The 20,626-nt window shown below is 37.9% G+C and overlaps 1 protein-coding gene and 1 pseudogene across 7 annotated transcripts in view; both read left to right on the top strand.

Moving 5' to 3' along the window:
* The window catches only part of ANKS1A (ankyrin repeat and sterile alpha motif domain containing 1A), a 264,812-nt gene that overhangs the window by 144,185 nt on the left and 100,001 nt on the right, over window positions 1–20,626 (top strand). For all 7 annotated transcript variants that reach the window (XR_012478464.1, XM_074236482.1, XM_074236481.1 and 4 more), the window contains one exon: window positions 18,425–19,014. Coding sequence is in view for 6 of the 7 variants with exons in the window: in XM_074236482.1 (XP_074092583.1) it covers window positions 18,425–19,014 (590 nt within the window). In the remaining variant the exon portion in view is untranslated. The remainder of the gene's footprint in view (window positions 1–18,424; window positions 19,015–20,626) is intronic.
* On the top strand, window positions 11,403–18,147 carry LOC141487700 (coiled-coil domain-containing protein 115-like; annotated as a pseudogene).

The following is a 20,626-nucleotide window of genomic DNA, read 5'->3' as shown; positions in this document are numbered from 1 at the left end:
TGCTTCTGTTCCAGGATCTGGGCTGCTGAAAGACCAAGTTGCTAGCTGTGTGCCCTGAGGGCTGGGTTTCAAGTGCTCACTCTGGCAGAGGTGTCAAGTCTCCCCCCTGGCCACCACCTGTGGGGCCGCCCCTCTGACCCTGGGGAGCAGAGCCTTTCTGCTCTTTTCCAGGTTACCTTGAGTAGGAGAACTGCCTCTGTGGGTTTTGTCTCTCAAAAGTTTAGTTAGAATCCTTATTTTTGAACTTTTATGAGAGAACTTCTAAGAGAGGGTCCTCTCTTGTCTCCATCTTGGCTCCTCAGTTGTCTAATTCTTCATAATCCCATTTGAGATTTTCTTGGCAATAATATTCCAGGGGTTTGCCATTTCCTTCTCCAGCACATTTTACATTTGAGAAAACTAAAGCAAATTAGATTAAGTGACTGGTCTGGGTCACATAGCTAGTCACTGTCTGAGGCCAAAGTTGAGTTTAGGAAGATGAGTCTTCCTGATTCCAGGCCCAGTGCTCCATCCACTGTGCCACCTATCTGTCCCAGATGTAAGGTAGAGGTTTTTAGCATGGGATTCATGGAGCCCCTGGAGTTACAAGAGAAATTTTAAGGAGAAGGATCTGTAAAGTTGATTGAAGGAAAAAAATTCGATCATTATTTTCTTTGACTTCAACTTGTAATTAAATATTCTTTCTATTATAAGGTCAAGGAGCAAACTATGATAATATTAAGCTTTACCAAGACAGTACAATCAATCTGTGACACAGGAAGGGTTAAAAACAGTTGATCTAATCTTAGGAAAAATAGCTTCCTGATAGGCTCAGCAGTATAGTTTGATAATATACTGAAAATGTGCATGTTTCTACAGAATGAAGACAAGAGATGTTCTAGAGAGTACTGTTTTAGCTGTGACCTCTTTCAATATCTGTTCTGTGCTAACAATTCACCTAACCTGCCTATTCCTGTCTCCCTTTTTTATCACCTGTGGTTCTCCTTCCCACTGGGTGTAATATTTTAAGTAGATGCAGGGTAGTCATTGTTAATCCTTCACATTCCTCTAAGCTCATTTTTATCCTAGTTGGGATAAAGGTAAAAGGCAGAGTGATTTAATATTAAGGAAATAACTCTTTCATGCCTACAGGCTGATTCATTTTATAAAATGTTCGACCTGAAAGGGATATTAGATTGCCTTCAATCACTTCTTTTGTGAGGAAGAAACTAAAGTCTAGAAAATCAAAGTCATTTTTCCAGACTGATGGTAGAAGAACTGATCATCCAGCAGTTTCCCTGACCCTCTTTTTTAAATAGATACCAAGATTGTCCCAAAAATTTGTAAAAATATGTTTTATTGGAAAAAAATTTTTAATGATTTTATTTATTTTCAGTTTTACAATTTTTCCCCCTAATCTTACTTCCCCCACCCCCCGAAGGCAGTTTGCTAGTCTTTTATATTGTTTCCATGGTGTACATTGATTCAAATTGAATGTGATGGGAGAGAAAACATATCTTTAAGGAAGAAACATAAAGTATAAGAGATAGCAAGATCACACAATAAGATATCAGTTTTATTGACAAAATTTTTAAAACTTTATTTTTTCAAGTTACATGCAAAGTTACTTTTCTACATTCATCCTTTTGCAGGCTTTTGAGTTCCACAGTTTTCTCCCACCCTCTATTCCCACCTCATCCCCATGGCAGCAGACTATTATACATAGGGTGTGCATGTACAATCATATTTTTTTAATGTATTTCCTGTTAAGCATGTTGTAAAAGAGTAATTAGAACTAAGGGGAAGAAATCATGACAAAGAATTAAAAACAAAAGAAATTTGAAAATTTAAATATCTGAACATAGTATGGTTTGCTCTGCTTTTTTTCCCCCCTCTGGATGTGGATGGCATTTTCCAAAACAGGACCCTCAGGATTGTCCCAAATCACTGAACTTCTGAGAGGATAGATGTTCATCTCACAATGTTGCTGTTAATATGTATAATATTCTCTTGGTTCTGATCACTTCACTGAATATCAGTTCATTCTAGTCTTCTTAAGCTTTTCTAAATCCAGCCACTTGGAGGCAGCTAGGTGGTACAGTGGATAGAGCACCAGCCTTGGAGTCAAAAGACCTGAGTTCAAATATGGCCTTAGACACTAAAAATTAAAAAAATTACCTACCTGTGTAACCTTGGGCAAGTCACTTAACCCCATTGCCTTACAAAAACCAAAAATATCTTTAAAAAATAAAATAAATCCAGCCATTCATGTTTTTTTTTTTTATTTTTGCATTGCAGTGGGTTAAAGTGACTTGCCCAAGGTCACACAGCTAAGTATTAAATGTCTGAGATTGTATTTGAACTCTGGTCCCCCTGACTCCATGGCCAGTGTTCTACCTACTGCACCACCTAGCTGCCCCATACTCATGATTTCTTACAGAACAATAATACTCTATCACATTCATATATTATTGATCATTTTCCTTTTTTGTTATTTTAGTCAGTCTGATAGGTATGAAGTGGTACTCGAAGTTGTTTTAATTTGTATTTCTCTAATCAATAATGATTTAGAACATTTTTTCATATGACTTTGGATACCTTGAATACTGCCTGCTTATATCCTTTGTTCATTTATCAGTTGGGGAATGACTTGTATTCTTATAAATTTGACTTAGGTTTCTAAAATATTTTAGAAATGAGTCCTTTATTAGAAACACTAGCTATGAAAATTGTTTCCCAGCTTTCAGCATTCCTTCTAATGTTGGTTGCATTGATTTTGTTTGTGCAAAACTTTTAAAATTTAATATACTTGAAATTTTCCAGCTAGGTGGTGCAGCGGATAGAGTACTGGCCTTGAAGTCAGGAGGACCTGAGTTCAAATTTGGTCTCAGACACTTAATAATTCCCTAGCTGTGTGACCCTGGACAAGTTGCTCTTAACCCTATTGCCTAAAATAAATTTAAAAAAAAACCTCAGTGTCACTTTTCATTGTCACATGCCCACCAGGCATCCTGACACAAATATTAGAAAGAGCATTGATTTAAGTTCTGTTCTTTGTCGTTACTACTTGGGAGAATATTGAACAAGTTATTTAACTTTACAGGACTTCAGTTTCTTCTTCTGTATAATTAGGATTAGAAAGGAAATAAATTATATGATAAACATTATTTTTCTACCTTCTGATATTTATGGATTCCTTGGGTTCATGGAACTCAAATTAAGAATGCCTACTCCAGGAACAATAAGTAGCCAAGAAGTTGTCATAGGAGTTCCCTATGTTAGTGAAATCTTAGGGCCAACCCCTTATCTCCATGCTACATTCATATGCTGTAATTTGTGGAGTTTTTCTTTAATTGATAGGTGCTCCTTTTATTTCAACTTCTTTGCTATTACAAAAAGTGCTTTAAAAGTATTTTGTGCATGGGGCAACTAGGTGGCACAGTGCATAGAGCACCAGTCCTGGAGTCAGGAGTACCTGAGTTCAAATCTGGCCCCAGACACTAGCTGTATGGCCTTGGGCAAGTCACTTAACCCCATTTGCCTTGAAAAAAAAATATTTCATGCCATAATGAAGTGGGAGAGTAACTCATTTTTCCCTGTCACCAACTTCCTTTTTGTACTACATTCACCAGTACAATTGCAAGTGATTTTTTTTGGATATAATTGCAAATTGTTTTCCATTTTTAGTGAATCATTTCACAATCTTTCACCAATGATACAGTAATGTGTCTGCTCTTATCCCTGCCAACATTTTGCAACTTCATATTTTTAATGACTGTGAGAAAAAATTAAGGTTATTGAAATTGTCCTTTTATTGTTAGTGATTTGGAGTATTCTTTCATATAGTTGTTAATAGTTTTCATTTCTTTTGAAAACTGCCTGTTAAATACTTTGGAAATTTTTCAAGTTGCTTGAGTTGGTCTTCTGTATTTGAACCATTTTCTGTATATCTCACATATCAGAACTTTATTGAACCTAGTTGTGGCACAGTTTTCTCCAATGAAACGTTTTCCTTTTGATTCTGATTACATTGATTTTATGTAGTTGAAATTATCCATCTTATCTTATATGCTGATCTCTTCCCCCTATTTAATAAAGAATGCTTCTTCTAGTTATCATTATATAAAGTACTTCCTTTTAGTCTCCTCTGTTTTTTTTTTTTAATGATGTAATCTTTCATATTTAGGTCATGAATTGTAGTTTATTCGGTCACTTCTACTAAACATAGTCTTGTACTTTCCTAAAAATCACCATGTTATGCAAAATTGTCTAATAAAAAACAGAGCTGAGAAATGCAAATTAAAGTTTTTCTGGGGTACCACCTCACACCTCTCAGACTGGCCAACATTGTCAGAAAGGATAATGATCATTGTTGGGAGGGTTGTGGGAAATCTGGGACACTATTACATTGTTGGTGGAGCTGTGAACTCATCCAACCTTTCTGGAGAGAAATTTGCAACTATGCCCAAAGGGCAACAAAAATGTGCATACCCTTTGATCCAGCAATACCACTACTTGGTCTATACCCTGAAGAGATCATGAAAAAGGGTAAAAACATCACTTGTACAAAAATATTCATAGCAGCCCTGTCTGTGGTGTCAAAGAATTGGAAATTAAGTGAATGTCCTTCAGTTGGGGAATGGCTTAGCAAACTGTGATATATGTATGTCGTGGCACACTATTATTCTATTAGAAACCAGGAGGGATGGGAATTCAGGGAAGCCCAGAGGGATTTACATGAATTGATGCTGAGTGAGATGAGCAGAACCAGAAAAACATTGTACTCCCTAACAGCAACATGGGGGCCATGATCAACCTTGATGGACTCTCTATTCCATCAGTGCTACAATCAGGGACAATGTGGTGCTGTTTGCAATGGAGAATGCCGTCTGTATCCAGTGAAACAACTGTGGAGTTTGAACAAAGACCAAGGACTATTACCTTTAATTTAGAAAAAATAAAACTGATATCTTATTGTCTGATCTTGTTTATAGTTTATGTTTCTTCCTTAAGTATATGATTTCTCTCATTACACTCAATTTGGAACAATATACCATGGAAATAATGGAAAGACTGACAAATTTCCTACTGTAGGTGGGGGGAGGGAAGTAAGGTGGGAAGTAAGATTAGGGGGAAAATTGTGAAACTCAAAATAAATCTTTTTAAAAAAATGAATGAATAAAATTAAATAAAAAACAGGGCTGGGGGCGGCTTGGTGGTGCAGTGGATAAAGCACCGGCCCTGGAGTCAGGAGTACCTGGGTTCAAATCTGGTCTCAGACACTTAATAATTACCTGGCTGTGTGGCCTTGGGCAAGCACTTAACCCCATTTGCCTTGCAAAAAAACCTAAAAAAAAAAAACAAGGCTTATGGGAAAAATGGGAATAGGGCAGAAAAAACACTTCTAACTTGATATTTATTCTCAGGGTTGCCTCTGATGGTCTGTGGTGTGGATTTCTTTGTGTCTGTCTGTTGCTTGGGAGATGTTCTCTTGTCACATGTTCTCTTGCTTCTTCCAAAATGCTTTGTTATTTCAAACTTCTCCTCAACACACTGATTTGCATTTTGGGACTAGAATGCTTAAATATACTTGGGTTGTTGATCAAGTGTTTTTTTAACATAGCAGTGTTTAAAAATTTGAATGAGAAAACAATCTTCTAGGACAACACACAGTGAATTGAGATAGCTTCTAGACTTTTGAGTATATTTTTGTATTCCTGTGCAGCTCAGTTCAGTTGGGTATAGTTTCCTTCATTCACCTTTTGTTTTTCATGTATGAAATCAGGCATAAGTTAATGCAAAATTCAGGTTATGCTCAAATTGTTACCCAGTCTATTAATTACAGTGGAATAAATTTGTGTTCAAATAAAGCATTATAGCAGAATTGATTGTATATATTGTTTCAAATACAATTTTAGTTTTCCTAACAGTTTTTTTTTAATAGGAAGTCCTTACCCCAGTAATAGGTAACATCAGGTTTGCTGAGCACCATACTACTACTATATTTGATTATGTCTGGATCTGCTTACCTAGTCTGTAAGACTTCATTAACTTTTCTTTTGTTTTTTTTTCCAGCCAGTACCTAATAGTTTTGATTGTTACTGCTTTATAGTAGAATATGTCAGATTTTGAGAACTTTTTCAGTTAGATTTGAATCTTTTTAATGTGAGTATATTGGTAGATTCTGTATTTATAAAGGCATAAAACAGCAGAACCTTTCCCTTTCTTACATATGTATTACTAGACTGCATAAAATGTACTTGTAAATTATGACTTTTAGAACAGTCTTATGACCTACAGAAATTCCTCCCCTCATCACAATTCCTATCTTCTATACAAGCTTTTTATTTTCCCACCCTGCCCACTTCCTCCTTTGCTTCTATGTGGTTTTGAGATCTTGGCATCTATTTCTCTTTCTTCATTGATTAGAGGGCATGAATGGGTAACTGTGGGACAGAGCTATCCTTGTTAGTGTGCATAATAAGCATCAAAACTAACTCTTTTGGCACAATTTTGGGTCTACCTAGAGGTTATGATCATTTCCAGCTGCTGTGCTGCAAACCACCTGAAAGGTTAATGAACTCCTTCAATGAACATGGAGGAGAAAAATAGGTGAAAAACTAGAAGGTGACAAAATGAAATGAGCCTGTGCTCCTGTGACCAAAAGGCTTTTACTACTGTCCAGCATTTGAGTTGGTAGTGCAATAATAACTATAGCTGGCATTTTGATAAAACTTTGAGCACAAATATTTAGAAATAACATCTTTATAAATATTATCTCATTTAATTCTAAGAACAACTTTAGGAGGTAGGTACTATTATTCTTGTGTAATAGATAAAAATACTGAGGCAGATAGGTTGAGTGACTTGCCCAGGAACAGAGAGTTAATTAGAATCTGAGACTGGCTTTGAATTCCGGTTTTCCTATCCTCAAGTCCACTATGCTACCTAGCTGCAGTGAAATTTAACTTCTGCTTCTAAGGGATGGGAAACTCCTATGAAATATGGACACAGGTAGTCTTCAGCAGTTATCTCTTCTGACTGAACCTTCAGTTACCCATGACTGCCTATTACCTCCTATTTATTTGACCTAGGATCATCATTCTGCAAATTAACTTGAAAGTCTGACCCCTTTTTGTACCAGGCTTCTCTAACAATTGTGTGAGAGATGTAGTGGTTCTTTATTGTGATTCAACAACTTTTAGAGTTGAGTGAAGACATTTTAGAATATAATTGTTAAATATTTTTTCCAATTTCCAGAGATAGAGTATGGGCAGGTCTTCAGACTTTTTGTGCATTTTGTCTATGAGATAATGTATTAGATAGTCTGGAAAGGTTCAAGTATTTTATGAAGTGAAAACCAGAATATATGTTTCTGGATCCCAAAGTTTGACCTAGGAAAACTTTAGCTTGTGAGTGGTCTAGCACCAGGCATCATCCCTGTCCCTATACATCAGAACTTTAAAGAGATGCTACTTATTTTGTAACCTTTCTCATCAGTTCCTCAATTGTGAAAGATTTGGAAAAGGCAATATGAAAGTTGAGATTGGGCTCTTGGGGTGGCATTGTGATAATGAGATTTAGGATTATGGTAGTGGTAACCACAGATCCCATTTGCATTGTGGATATAACATCATGATGTGCTAGGACCCCAATTCCCTAGGAAGTAATGGACTTCATAAGACCTGAATTCTAATTAGTGTCGTATAATTATAGATTTTGGTGGTGAAGAGGCTCACTTATTTTACACATAAGACATCTGAAGCCCAGAGAAGTTAAATTATTTGTTCATGGTCACACATTTGGTAGTATCAAAGCTATTATAATTTAGGCCTCCTAAGTTCATAGTATAATATTTTGTCTAATTTCTCTTGGGGAAAATTACCTATTTTAGGCTTTAATTTTGTTTTCTCTAAAATGAAGACATTTGATTAGATAGTTATTAAAGTCCTTTATGATAACTCTTTGTCGCCTCTGAGATCACTGCCTTGCTGTGGTAGAGGGGTTTGCATAGCAGTGAAACTATGAGCTATACTGTGCAGAGTTACCCAAGGTGGACAGATCATAGTAAAAAGTTCTGACAAAAGGTGATCCATTAGAGATGGAAATGACTAGTAATTTTTGCAAAGAAAATTCCATGTACAGCATTAGAATAAAAGATAGGACACTGGAAGATGAAACACCCCCATCCCCCAGATCAGGAGATGTCCAGCAGGTTACTGGAAAAAAGCAGAAGATCTCTAAAAAAATGTAGCTCCAATACTAATGAAGCCAGGGGCCAAAGCAGAAAGGAAGCTCAGATGACAATGTGTCTGGTGACAAAAGTTCAATGCTATAAAGATCGTTATTGCATAGGAACCTCATGTGAGATTTTTTGAACAAAAAAGTAGAATATGCTCACATAGGAGATGAAAAGATTAAATATCAACATCTTGAGTGTCAGTGATATTAAATGAATGGGAATGAGTGAATTTAATTCAGGTGATCACTATATGTACTACTGTGGGAAAGAAGTCCTAAGAAGTGGAATAGCCCTTATATCATAAGGGTGAGAAAAGCAGTACTGGGGTGTAATCTCAAAAACGACCGAATTTTTTTTTTAATCTAAAGTAATAGTAGTCTGTGCTCCAGCCTACTAAAGCTGAGGAAGCAAAGCTGATCCATTCTATGAAGACCTATAGTATCTTCTAGAAATAGCTCACAGAAAAGATGTTACATTCATCTTAGGGTATTAGAATCTTAAAGTAGGGAATCAAAGGATAATTGGAATAACAGGCAAGTTTGACCTTAGAGTACAAAATGAAGCAAGACAGAGACAAGATAGTTTTTTACCCCTTTTTAAAATTTAGTATTTTATTTTACCCCAATTATAATAAAAATTATTTTCAGTGTCTGTTTTTAAAACTTGCAGTACCAAATTCTCTTCCTCCTTCCCCCTCTCAAGAAAGCAAGCAATTTGATGAAGGTTTTAAATGTTTAGTCATTCAAAACATTTCCATAGTAGTCATATTGTGAACAAAAGTATAGACTCCCCTCCCCACATCCCTCCCAAAAGGAACCTAAAAAAAAAATAAAGTGTTTAAAAAAAAAGTATGCAATTTGCCCTCTGAAAACCTCCATATGTGCTGTCTCTCTCTCTCTCTCTCTCTCTCTCTCTCTCTCTCTCTCTCTCTCTCTCTCTCTCGATGGACAGCACCTCCTCATCATAAGTCCTTCAGCACTGTCCGGGGTTACTTCACTTCTGGGAAAAACTAAATCCGTGAGAGTTGATCATCCTGCAATATTGCTATTATTTTGTAAATGTACAAAATACATTTTAAATTGATTTTTAGTTTTCCAATTACATGCTATTGTAGTTTTTCACCATTCATCCAGTTGCAAATTTGCAAGTTACATATTTTTCTACCCCCCTCCCCCCATTCCCCTCTTGGAGGGGAGCAATCTGGTAAAAATTGTATAGGTGCATTTGGTACACAGTACATTTCATTTTGCATCAGCTCATGTAAGTCTTTCAAGGTTTTTTTGAGAGCATCTTGCTCATCATTTCTTATAGCAAAATAGCATTCCATCATATTCACATACCACAGTTTGTTCAGCCATTCTCCAACTGATGGGCATCCCCATAATTTTCAATGCCTTCCTGCCAGAAAAGAACTGCAATAAATATACTTGTATATATAGCTTCTTTTCATTTTTGTTTTTTACGTCTTTTGGAATATGGATCTAGTTGTGACATTGCTCAGTCAGAAGATATGCAGAGTTTTATAGTCCATTTTGCATAGTTTCAAATTGCTCTAGGGAATAGTTGGAACAATTCGTAACTCCACCAACCATGCATTAATGTCTCATTTTCCCTATATCTTTTCCAACTTTTCTCATTTTTCATTTCTGTCCTAACAGAGTTTTGTCAAGATAACCTACTGCTGATAGCAGACACTCTTTTTCAGCAATCCAAAAGGTGACTCTCTACACATGGACATTACCAAATGGTCAATACTGGAATCAGATACTTTGTGACCAACAGTGTAGAATGTTTCTAGTCAGTTAAAGGAAGAGTTAGAATTGCTGTGCCTCAGATCAGGAACTTCTTATCTCCCCCACCCCCCCCCCGAAAAAAAGAAATTGGGGGTGGGGATGGGAGACTCATCAGACTATAAAGGTTTTACCTAAATAACAACATCTCTTATTAATAAGAAATTAAAGTGATGAATATATTTAAGGAATTGGATCTGGTAGATCAAGTGTCTGAAGAACTGTGGGCAAAGGTTTGAAATATTGTACAGGAGGGCAACAGAAAACATTTCAAAGAAAAAGAAGAGCCAAAAAAACAAAATGGCTGTCTGATGAGTCTTTACAAATAGCTGAGGAATGAAGGAAAGGGAATAGAGAAAGGGAATGAAATACCCCACTGATTCCATAATTCCAGAGAATAGCAAGGAGAAATAAGAAGGTTTTTTCTTTACTGAACAGTGCTAATAAATAGAAGAAAAATAGAAGAAAGACAAGACATCTATTAAAGAAAAGTAGAGCTTTCAAGGGAACATTTCATGCCAAAACAGGCATGATCAAAGACAAAATAGTAGATATCTAAACAGAAACAAAAGAAATTAAGAAGAGGTGGCAAGAATACCTCAAAAAACTATACAAGAAAGATCTTAACATCACCAATAACCCATGCTGGTATGTTTACTGATCTAAAGCCAGATATTCTTGAGAATGAATTCAAGTGGACTTGAATAAGGCTAAAGGAGATAATGGAATTCCAGCTGAGCTGTTTAAAATCGTAAAAGATGATGCTGTTAAAGTGCTGTACTCAATTTGCCAATAAATTTGGAAAACACAGCAGTGATCATGGGATTGGAAAAGATAATTTACATCTCCATCAATTTACATCTACAAAAATTGCCAAGAAATGTTCAAATTATAAGTTTCACATGCCAGCAAAGTTATGCTTAAGGTTCTGCAAGTTAGGTTTCAGCAATATGTGAAGAGCAGCTTAGTTTTAGAATAGGCATAAGAACTAGAGACCAAACTGCCAACATCTGCTGGATTGTAGGAAAAAAAAAACAAGGGAATTCAGGAAATATGTGCCAAGTTCTCAGACTTAAGGTACCACATCATCTTATTTTTCTCCTGATGAACTCATATACAGGCCAAGAAGCAACACTTGGAACTGAACATGATACAACTGATTGGTTTAAGAGTGGAAAAGGAGTATGACAGAGCTGTATGTTGTCGTTTTACTTGTTTAACTTATATGCAGAGTACATTATGTGAAATGCCAGACTGGGTGGATCAAAGACTGGAATTAAGATTGTCAAGAGAAATATCAAAAATTTCAGATATGCTCATGATACCACTCTCATGGCAGAAAGTAAAGAGGCATTGAGACGTCTTTTTTAAAAAATTTATTTGGCAGCTGAAATGTGGCCACAGGGGCCAAGGCCTTGTGGGCTCTGGCCTCCCAGCTGGATACATGCCAGCTGTTCCTGAGCTCAAGTAGCTAGAGGGAAAGTGAGCGGCCCTGAATGCCCGAGTGGAGGAGGGCTGGTTCTCCCTCTCCAAGACTCACTATGCACTGGGTGCCAAAGCCGTCAGCCCCCTTCAGTATGGCTCCTCTATGGTCCCCCACTTCCAGGTCTGCACCAGTGAGGCCAATCCTGATTGTCCTGAGTTCCAGTTGATTTTCACTCTATAGACCTGGGGCCCCAAAGGACTTGAGAGCCTAGGAGATCAAAGGCCTGACTGATTGTGGGGACCCCGAGCTTTTCTTTCCTCCAGGGCTCTGGAGGCAGCCTCAGCTTCAGGGTGCTCCTCCGCAGCCCACCCCACCCACACCTGCCACTGGAGCATGCCTGGAGAGGGATCTCTTGACCTGGTTTGGGATCTTGGTGCCCCAGAGTCTGCGACAGGCCCAGAGAAATTTCCTTTTTTTTTTTCCTAGTCAATGGGGCTAAGTGGCTTGCCCAAGGCCACACAGCTAGGTAATTATTAAATGTCTGAGACTGGATTTGAACCCAGGTACTCCTGACTCCAGGGCCGGTGCTTTATCCACTACACCACCTAGCCGCCCCTCCAGGGAAGTTTCCGAGCAGCTCTGCTGATGGCTGGAGAGATAGCTGGGCTGCATGGAGTGGGGGAGAGCCCAGATTCAAAGCCTACAACAAGAGAGACAGAAACTGCTTGATCAGCTGGAAATGACATAAACACATTCTCTAAAGTTACCAGGCCAAATTAAATACTTTGTATCTTGTTTGAGTGTCCGTCCCCCTCCCCCCACTTTGCCTTTGAGGTCTTCCTAGAACTTGATTGGTGACTCATCCTGTCCTCCCCTGGTTTTATTGTGTCCTGAAACTGACAGAGCAGGCCAGAGACAGAGTGCCAGTAAGAGTGCAGTAACCATGTAGGCCAGATACTTTTGATCACAAAGAGGTACCAAAATGTTTTAAAGTGTCTTCTGCAAAGAATTTCCACTCAACAGACTGTCACCAAACCAAGCCTAGGGACAGTCCTGAACTGGGTATAAACTAGGGTCCTATGTAGGGCAAGAAGTCTTATTTCTTTTTCTTAAGCAAATTTCATTTTATTTTGTTTTTCTTGGTTTTTGCAGTGAGGTTAATTGACTTGCCCAGGGTCACATAGCTAGGTGGTTATTGAGTGAGGTCTGATCTGAACTCGGTACTCCTGACTCCAGGACAAGTGCTCTATCTACTGGGTCACTTAACTGCTCCAGAAGTGCTATTTCTAACAGGATTTTTGTAGTACAGGAAGGATTTTGTTGCTTTGATTGCATATGTCTACCTAGCCTTTGTTGGTTAGTATATGTGGTTACCCAGAATGCATATAGAAAAACCCAGGGAAAGTGTGATTTATGGTCTAAGGTGCAGTTCTACATGATATAAAAGAAAACATAGACATTTCCCACATACACACACAAAAAAAAGAAACTTCAAGAAAAAGTTTAAAGAAAAAAAGATAGGCTTCAATATGTTTTCAGATACCATCAACTCTTTCTCTGGGGAAGAACAACCTTCATCATAAGTCCTTCAGATTTGCTAAGAAAAGCTGTCATTCACAGCTACAATATTACCGTTACTTGTAATCAGTATATTTCACTTTGCATCAGCCCATGTAAAGTCCAGGTTTTTCTGAGAACATCCAGTTTATTGGGTTTTTTAATGCTATATTATTTTCTAATTACATGAAAAGACAGTTTTCAACATTCAACTGTTTTGTAAGTTTTTGAGTTTCACATTTTTCTACCACCCTCCCTTTTCCAATCATGCTTAACATTTCCATATTAGTCATGTTGTAAAAGAAGAATCAGAACTAAAGGGGAAAGAACATGACAAAGAAAGAAACATGAAACATGCTTTCAAAGTGGAACTACTTTGCTCTACATTCAGACTTCATATTTTTTTCTCTGAATGTGGATTGCGTTTTCCACTACAACTCTTTTAGAATTGACCTTGATCATTGCACTGCCCAGGAATTAAGTCCATAGTTGATCATCACACAAACCGTGGCTCTTAATGTGTACAATGTTCTGGTTCTGCCCGTTTCACTCAGTATCAGTTCATTCAAGTCTTTTCAGGCTTTTCTGGAGTCTTACCTGTACATGATTTCCTTCAGATTAATACTGTTCCATCACATTTATATACCACAATTTGTTCAGTCATTCCCCAATTGATAGTGAAAACCTTAAAAATATGGGGTAAGGGACAGGTAGGTGTGCAGTGGGGATGGAGTGCTGACACTGGAGTCAGGAGGACCTGAGTTCAAGTGCAGACTCAGACACTTAATGACTGCCGGGCTCTGTGATCTTGGACAAGTCACTCAAACCCACTGATTTGCCAAAAAAACAAACCCCAAACCAAAAAATAAAGTTAAAATAAAGTGACAGAAAATCTAGGTTAGATGTGAAGTTTTATTCTCTAGGAGATAATGTAAACCTATAGGTGAAGGCTGCCTATTCAGGATGATACTTAAGCTGAAGAAGATTGAGATATTTATACATGAGCAAAGATCCAACTCTCAAACCTCCCTGGAGTGTGTTCTGTTGCACAAAATTTCATATCCAACTTATACAATGATATATTATCTAAGGGAGGATACTATTTCCTGGAAAGGAAAATCATAATTGTTGGAGAAGAAAGAAAAATTGAAACACTGATGCACTGTGGGTGGTGGTATAAACTGATCCAACCATTCTGGAGAACAATTTGGAGCTATGTGCAAGGGGATATATTTTGATTTTGATTTTTTAAAATTTATTTTGAATTTTACTATTTTTGCCCTAATCTTGCTTCCCTCCTCTCACCCCCCACAGAAGGCAGTTTGTTAGTCTTTACATTGTTTCCATGGTATACATTGATCTAAGTTGAATGTGATGAGAGAAATCATATCCTTAAGGAAGAAAAAGTAAAAGAGATAGCAAAAAAAAAAGAATTATTTGTTTTTCCAACTACATGCAATGGTAGTTTTTAAGCCAACCAAGCTTTTGAGTTTTACATTTTTCTCCCTTCCCTCCCCCCTCCCCCTGACAGAAAGCAATCTAAAACAAAGTTTATATTTATAACTATGTTAAACATAGATACATATTTATCATGTTGTAGGAGAAGAATCAAATCCAAATGGTCTTCTTTTAAACTCTATACAATAAGTCTTTTAAAATTGTCTTTGATAGGGGCAGCTAGGTGGTACAGTGGATAGAGCACTGGCCCTGGAATCAGGAGTACCTGAGTTCAAATCCAGCCTCAGACACTTAATAATTACCTGGCTGTGTGGCCTGGGGCAAGCCACTTAACCCCATTTGCCTTGAAAAAAAATCCTAAAAAAAAATTGTCTTTGATTATTGTACTATTGAAATGAACAAATCCATCATAGTTTATTATTACCCCATGTTGTTGTTAGTGCATATAATGTTCTTCTGGTTCTGCTTATTCCACTCAGCATGCAATTCCAGGCTTTTCTGAAATCCCATCCTTCATGATTTCTTATAGAACAATTATATTCCATCACAATTTGTCATCCATTCCCCAATGGATGGGCCATCCCTTCAATTTCCAATTCTTTGCCACTGCAAAACAAAAAAAGCTGCTTTGAACATTTCTGTACTTGTGGAATTTTTATCCTTTTTCATGATCTCTTCAGGATACATACCCAGTTGTGGTATCACTGGATCAAAGAGTATGCACAATTTTATTGCCCTTTGGGCATAATTTCAAATTTCTCTCCAGAAATAATGGATCAGTTCATAATTCCACCAACAATGCATTACTGTCTCAATTTTTCCATATCCCTTTCAATATTGATCATTTTCCTTTCTAGTTATGTTGGCCAGTCTGAAATGTGTGAGGTGGTACCTCAGAGATAACTTTAATTTGTATTTCTTTAATCTGTTATGATTTAGAGCAAATTTTCCTTTGATTATATATAGTTTTTATTTCTTTGAAAATTACCTTTCTACAGTGTAAAGACTGAGAAACTGCCATCTGTGGGAGAGGGGGAGAGGGAAGCAAGATTAGGGGAAATTGTAAAATTCAAAATAAATAAAATCTTTCAAAAGAAAAAAAAGAAAATTACCTTTCCATATCCTTTGACTGTTTACCAATTGGGGAATGACTTTTTTTTTTTTATAAATTTGACTTGATTTAATTGAGAAGTCTCCTAATTAAAAGGATGAAAGAGGAGAGTTTCAAAGTTGACTTGAAGTTTAACATCAAAAACAAAGATCCTAGTAACTGGTCCCATCACTTCCTGGCAAATAGAGGGAGAAGAAATGGAAGCAGGGTCAGAGTTTATATTCTTGGCCTCAGATATCACTGCAGATGATGGCTGCAATCATGAAATTAAAAGATACATGCTCTTTACAAGGAAAACTATGGAAAATCTGGATAATGTACTAAAAAGCAGAACCACCATCTTGCTGACAAGGTCCTTATAATCAGAGCTATCGTTTTTCCAATAGCAATGTATGACTGTGAGAGTTGTACTGTGAAGAACAGAATTGATCCTTTTGGATTATGGTGCTGGAGAAGCCTTTTGAGAGTCCTTTGGATAGCAATAAGTTCAAATCAGTCATACTTAAAAAAATGAATGTAGGTTCGTCACGGCAAGTCCAAAATGAAGCTGCAGCTTAAATACTTTGGCTGTATGATGAGAAGACAGGGCTCATTGGGAAAAAAGAAAAAGGAGATGGCAAAGGATAGTGTCAAGGAAATATTGAACATGAACTAGGACAGATTTTGAGAGATAGTAGAGCATAGAAAGGTGTGGTGTGCTATAGCCTGTGGGGTCATAAAGAGTCAAGTTTGAACAACAACAAAATCTTTTCTAGCTCTAAAATAATTTGATTTGCCTATGTTTTTCTGACTAATTCAGGCTAATTTTTATCTTTTTTTCTTAAATTATATAGGTAATTTATTTTTCAATTATATATAATGGTAGTTTCTACCAATCATTTTTTTTGCTAGGTTTTGAATTTTACAAATTTTTTGCCCTCCCTCCCTTCCTTACCCCCTCCTCCCAGCAGAAGGCCCTCCAAGACTATAGTCTTTACATTTGCTTCCATGATACCCATAGATCCAAGTTGGATGTGAGAGAAAAACCAGATACAAAAGAAAGAAAACATTAAAAATAGCAAACTTATGTAATACATATGGCAGCTTTTTAAAATTGAAGTTAATAATCTTTGGTCTTCATTCAAACTCCCCAGTTCCTTCTTTGGATACAGATGGTATTCTCTATCACAGATCCTCTAAAGTTGACCCTGATAATTCACTGATGGAATGTGCAAGTCTATTAGGGTTGATCATTTCCCCATGTTGTATAATGTTCTGAAATGCTGTCCCTCATGATTTCTTATAGAACAATAGTGTTCTATCACATACATATACTAGAGGGGGCAGCTAAATGGAGCAGTGGATAGAGCACTGCCCTTGGAGTCAGGAGGCCCTGAGTTCAAATCCAACCTCACACACCCAGATGTGTGACCTTGGGAAGCCACTTAACCCCCATTGCCTTGCCAAAAAACCTCAAAAAACATACACATATACTACAGTTTGTTCAGTCATTCCACAATTGATGGCTATCCCCTCTGTTTCCAGTTCTTTGCCACTATAAACAGCTGCTAAAAATATTGTTGAGTGGGGGGTGTTTTACCCTTTTTTATGATCTATTCAGGATACAGACCCAGTAGTGGTATCACTTTTTTCTTCTAAAATACTAGAGGATTAGACAAATTTAGAAAAATTATATATGTGCACATTAAAGATTTTTAAATGTAGCTCATAGCCATTTTAGGAACTGCCTTCTTACCTTGTAAGCTTAGTTCTTTTCTTCTTAATAAATTAAAATCTTTGATAGAACTTAGGTGAGGAGTCCCTTGGGTAACCAAGGTAAATAGTGGTGGTGGTATTGCTGATATGTGCCATTTGGCAGTCAGAATCAATTATTTATGCTGCTCCAAAACAGTGGTATTTGATATACTGGGTGTGTATACAGTGGTATTTGGTTTCATGAACTAATAGTGTCATGTTTCTGGAACATGTAAAGGTCTTCAGAGGATGGCAAATGTGTCCTGGCATTGACAGATTAGACCATTTTGTTTTCAGTGGTTTCAACTAAGGTTAAACCTAAACAAATAGGAGCAACTGGGTGGATTTGAAGGGAGTGAAATATTCACATTCTTAAGTCTATGCTTGCTGAGGAAGGATGAGGCGTGGAGTTCATAATCCCCCTGGGGAAGGAAACAGTTATTTCTCTGCTGTTTTGTTTTGCACATTTAGGTTGAAGCATTCCAGAAGTTGCAGGTTGTGTATCATGGCCTCCAACTTTTCCCTGACTTTCCTTGCCAAGGGAAGGGAGGGTGACTCTTAAATAACACTTTGGCCTTAACGGAAATGTATCAGATGTTCCAGGAGTCTGTCTTGCTAGTCCTAGTCCTAGACCCAATGTGCGTGCGTGTGCACGTGTGCACAAACACCACACACACTCTCCCCCCCCCTTCTCTTTCCCCTTTTCTGCTTCCACACTTTGGATCACACTCTTCTTTCTCTTTCTGACATTCATACTCTCCCTCTCCCATGTTCAAATACTTTTTCACTTCTGTTTTCACTGTAAAATATTGTTAACACCTCTTCAGGCCTTATATAGCAAGGTCTGATTGTTAATGTTCACAGAAATAAAACAACAAGGAAAGCTGCCAGATTGCATAAATCAGACGAGTGTTTGGAATTTCATAAATGCAGTGACTTTGGGTACAAATTGAGCATTGAAAACAATTCAGAACTGTTCTCTCTCTCTCTGTCTCTCCCTTTTCCTTGTTCTTTCTGCTTTTTGGTCTCCATCCTATTCCCCTACTGCCCCTCTTACTTGGAAACTTGTGACTTTGTTGCCTTTTGCAGAGTTTAATTTTTTATTTTTCTTTCCCCATGTACTCTAGACCACAGGAAGAACAGCAGCAGCCAAAGCCAGGACTCTGCAGAGGAACTGGAAAGCCAGGTCCCAGAGCAGTTTTCAGGTCTTCTTCACGGCTCTTCTCCAGTATGTGAAGTCAGTGAGGACCCTTTTCAACTTCTTTCCACCGTCAGCCAGGGTGGTTCCGAAGGGTCATCCAAGCAGGGCACAAGTCATGAAGCTGCTATGCAGCTGGAGGATGCTGCTTTGCACACTCCTGGATCCACCCTGCCCAGCCTTCCTGACCAAAATAAGAAACTGGGTTATTCAGCTGGCCTGCCCACCAACCACAGCCAATCGGACCCTGCAACTTTGATGCATGAGATATCTCAACACCCTGGTTGTGCTGAGGAAGCCAGAGACTGGAGCGGGACCAGGAGTTGGGCCCCTCCCATTAGCAGACCAAAAGCAGAACTTAACCTCAGCCGCAGTTTGTCCAAGTCAGACTCTGATCTCCTGACTTGCTCACCAACAGAAGATACTACAATGGGAAGTAGGAGCGAGTCCTTGTCCAACTGTAGCATTGGGAAGAAAAGGCTAGAAAAGTCTCCGTCCTTTGCCTCAGAATGGGATGAGGTAAGGCCGGCCTCAAATCATGTTTTTGGCTCTAGGATACTTGATTTGTGTACTATGTTAACTAAAGCCTGTGAGGTGTTTCAATGCATTGACTTCTGGGACTGGCAGGGAGTGATTTGGCTTGTGGTTCTCCTGAAAGATATAACCCTTTCTTTTCTCGAGTGTCTCTCCTAAGCCCCATTTCCTAATTTCTTTTTTTCCCTCTCCCTTCCCCCTCCCCAAGCATTTTGGAGTTTTATTATCTGTCTAATCCATTAAGAGTTAACTGTTAGGACTACAGGCTCCATTGGCACAAGGCTAAAGGAGGCACACACTCAGCTCATAGAAATGACATGCTATTTCAAAATATTTGGATCCCTTCATCTCTTGTTGCAGTAATGACTCTCTCACTCCCTGGGAATTTGAGAAGCATTTAGTATATGTTCTCTGAGTCCTGGGGAGAGAGAGGAAAGACATAGAATCTTGGAGCAGCTGTGTCCTATTGCTGGACCATATGTCAGATTGGGGAATGGGGGTGGGGGTAAGTTTGGGATAAGCATACTAACATAGGGGATGTACAAGAAGATTGTTTCATCCCCCACCTGCCACATGAATGTATTTATCTTATTCCCATGAAAGAATAAACCCTTCCTTTGGACATAAGTTCTGCCCATCCCACATTCTCAGGGTTTGTAAAGCTAGGACTATATGGCTGAGAAGGAGATAGGGGTGTTAAAGGAGAAATTGTGACAAAGGAGATTAGGATATAATGATATTGTAACAGAAATGTCGCAAAATTGTTGTCAGCTTGCTCATGAATATTTTCTAGTAGCCTGTGATAGGTTTCATGAAGAGGAAAAGAAAATGTATTTACCAAAGTTTGTTAAACACTCAGGGAATGTTAAAGAGCTGCTTCTTAAGTTGAGGAAACTGTCCTTTAAATGCCTCCTGGGTCTGCCTTCCAGTATTGCTCATCTGATATGGCCAGTTCAAGAGACTTAAGTGCATGCTTCAACCAGTTTAAAGAAGGGTGACAGTTATAGCCTCTAAACCAAGATCACTTCCTTTCTAGATATGGAGAAAAAAGTATGTTTAAACTTGGGGGCTTAAAATCATAAATTTAGTGCTACAAGGGACCTTGGATGTCATCTAGTCCAGCCTCCTCTTTTTTTTTTATTTAAAAATTGTATTACTATCATTTGTTGTTATATCATTTACTTCATTTTTCCTTTGGTTAGAGAAGTTCTGCCCATCCCACATTCTCAGGGTCTGTGAAGTAAGGACTGTGGTTGAGAAGAAGATAGGGTTGGTAAAGGAGGTGAAAGAATTTAGAAATTGTGACAAAGGAGATTAGGATCTAATGATGTTCCCAATAGAAATGTTGCAAAATTGTTGATAGCTTCCACATGAATATTTTCTAGTAGCCTATGATATGTTTCATGATGAGGAAAAGAAAATGGGTTTACCAAAGGTAAAAATACTCAGGGAATGTTAAAGAACTGCTTCTTTAGGTGAGGAAACTATCTTTGAAATGCTTCCTGGGCCTTCCAGCATGCCATCCTTTTTAACAAAACCTAAGAAAAGAGAAAAACTAGGGGGAAAACACAGTTTCATAAAACTTAACAAGATTTCA

The sequence above is a fragment of the Macrotis lagotis genome, chromosome 5 (assembly GCF_037893015.1).
Source record: "Macrotis lagotis isolate mMagLag1 chromosome 5, bilby.v1.9.chrom.fasta, whole genome shotgun sequence".
NCBI lineage: Eukaryota > Metazoa > Chordata > Mammalia > Peramelemorphia > Peramelidae > Macrotis > Macrotis lagotis.
The sequence above is the reverse complement of the archived record's forward strand: the minus strand, read 5'-3'. Positions and strand labels throughout refer to the sequence as shown.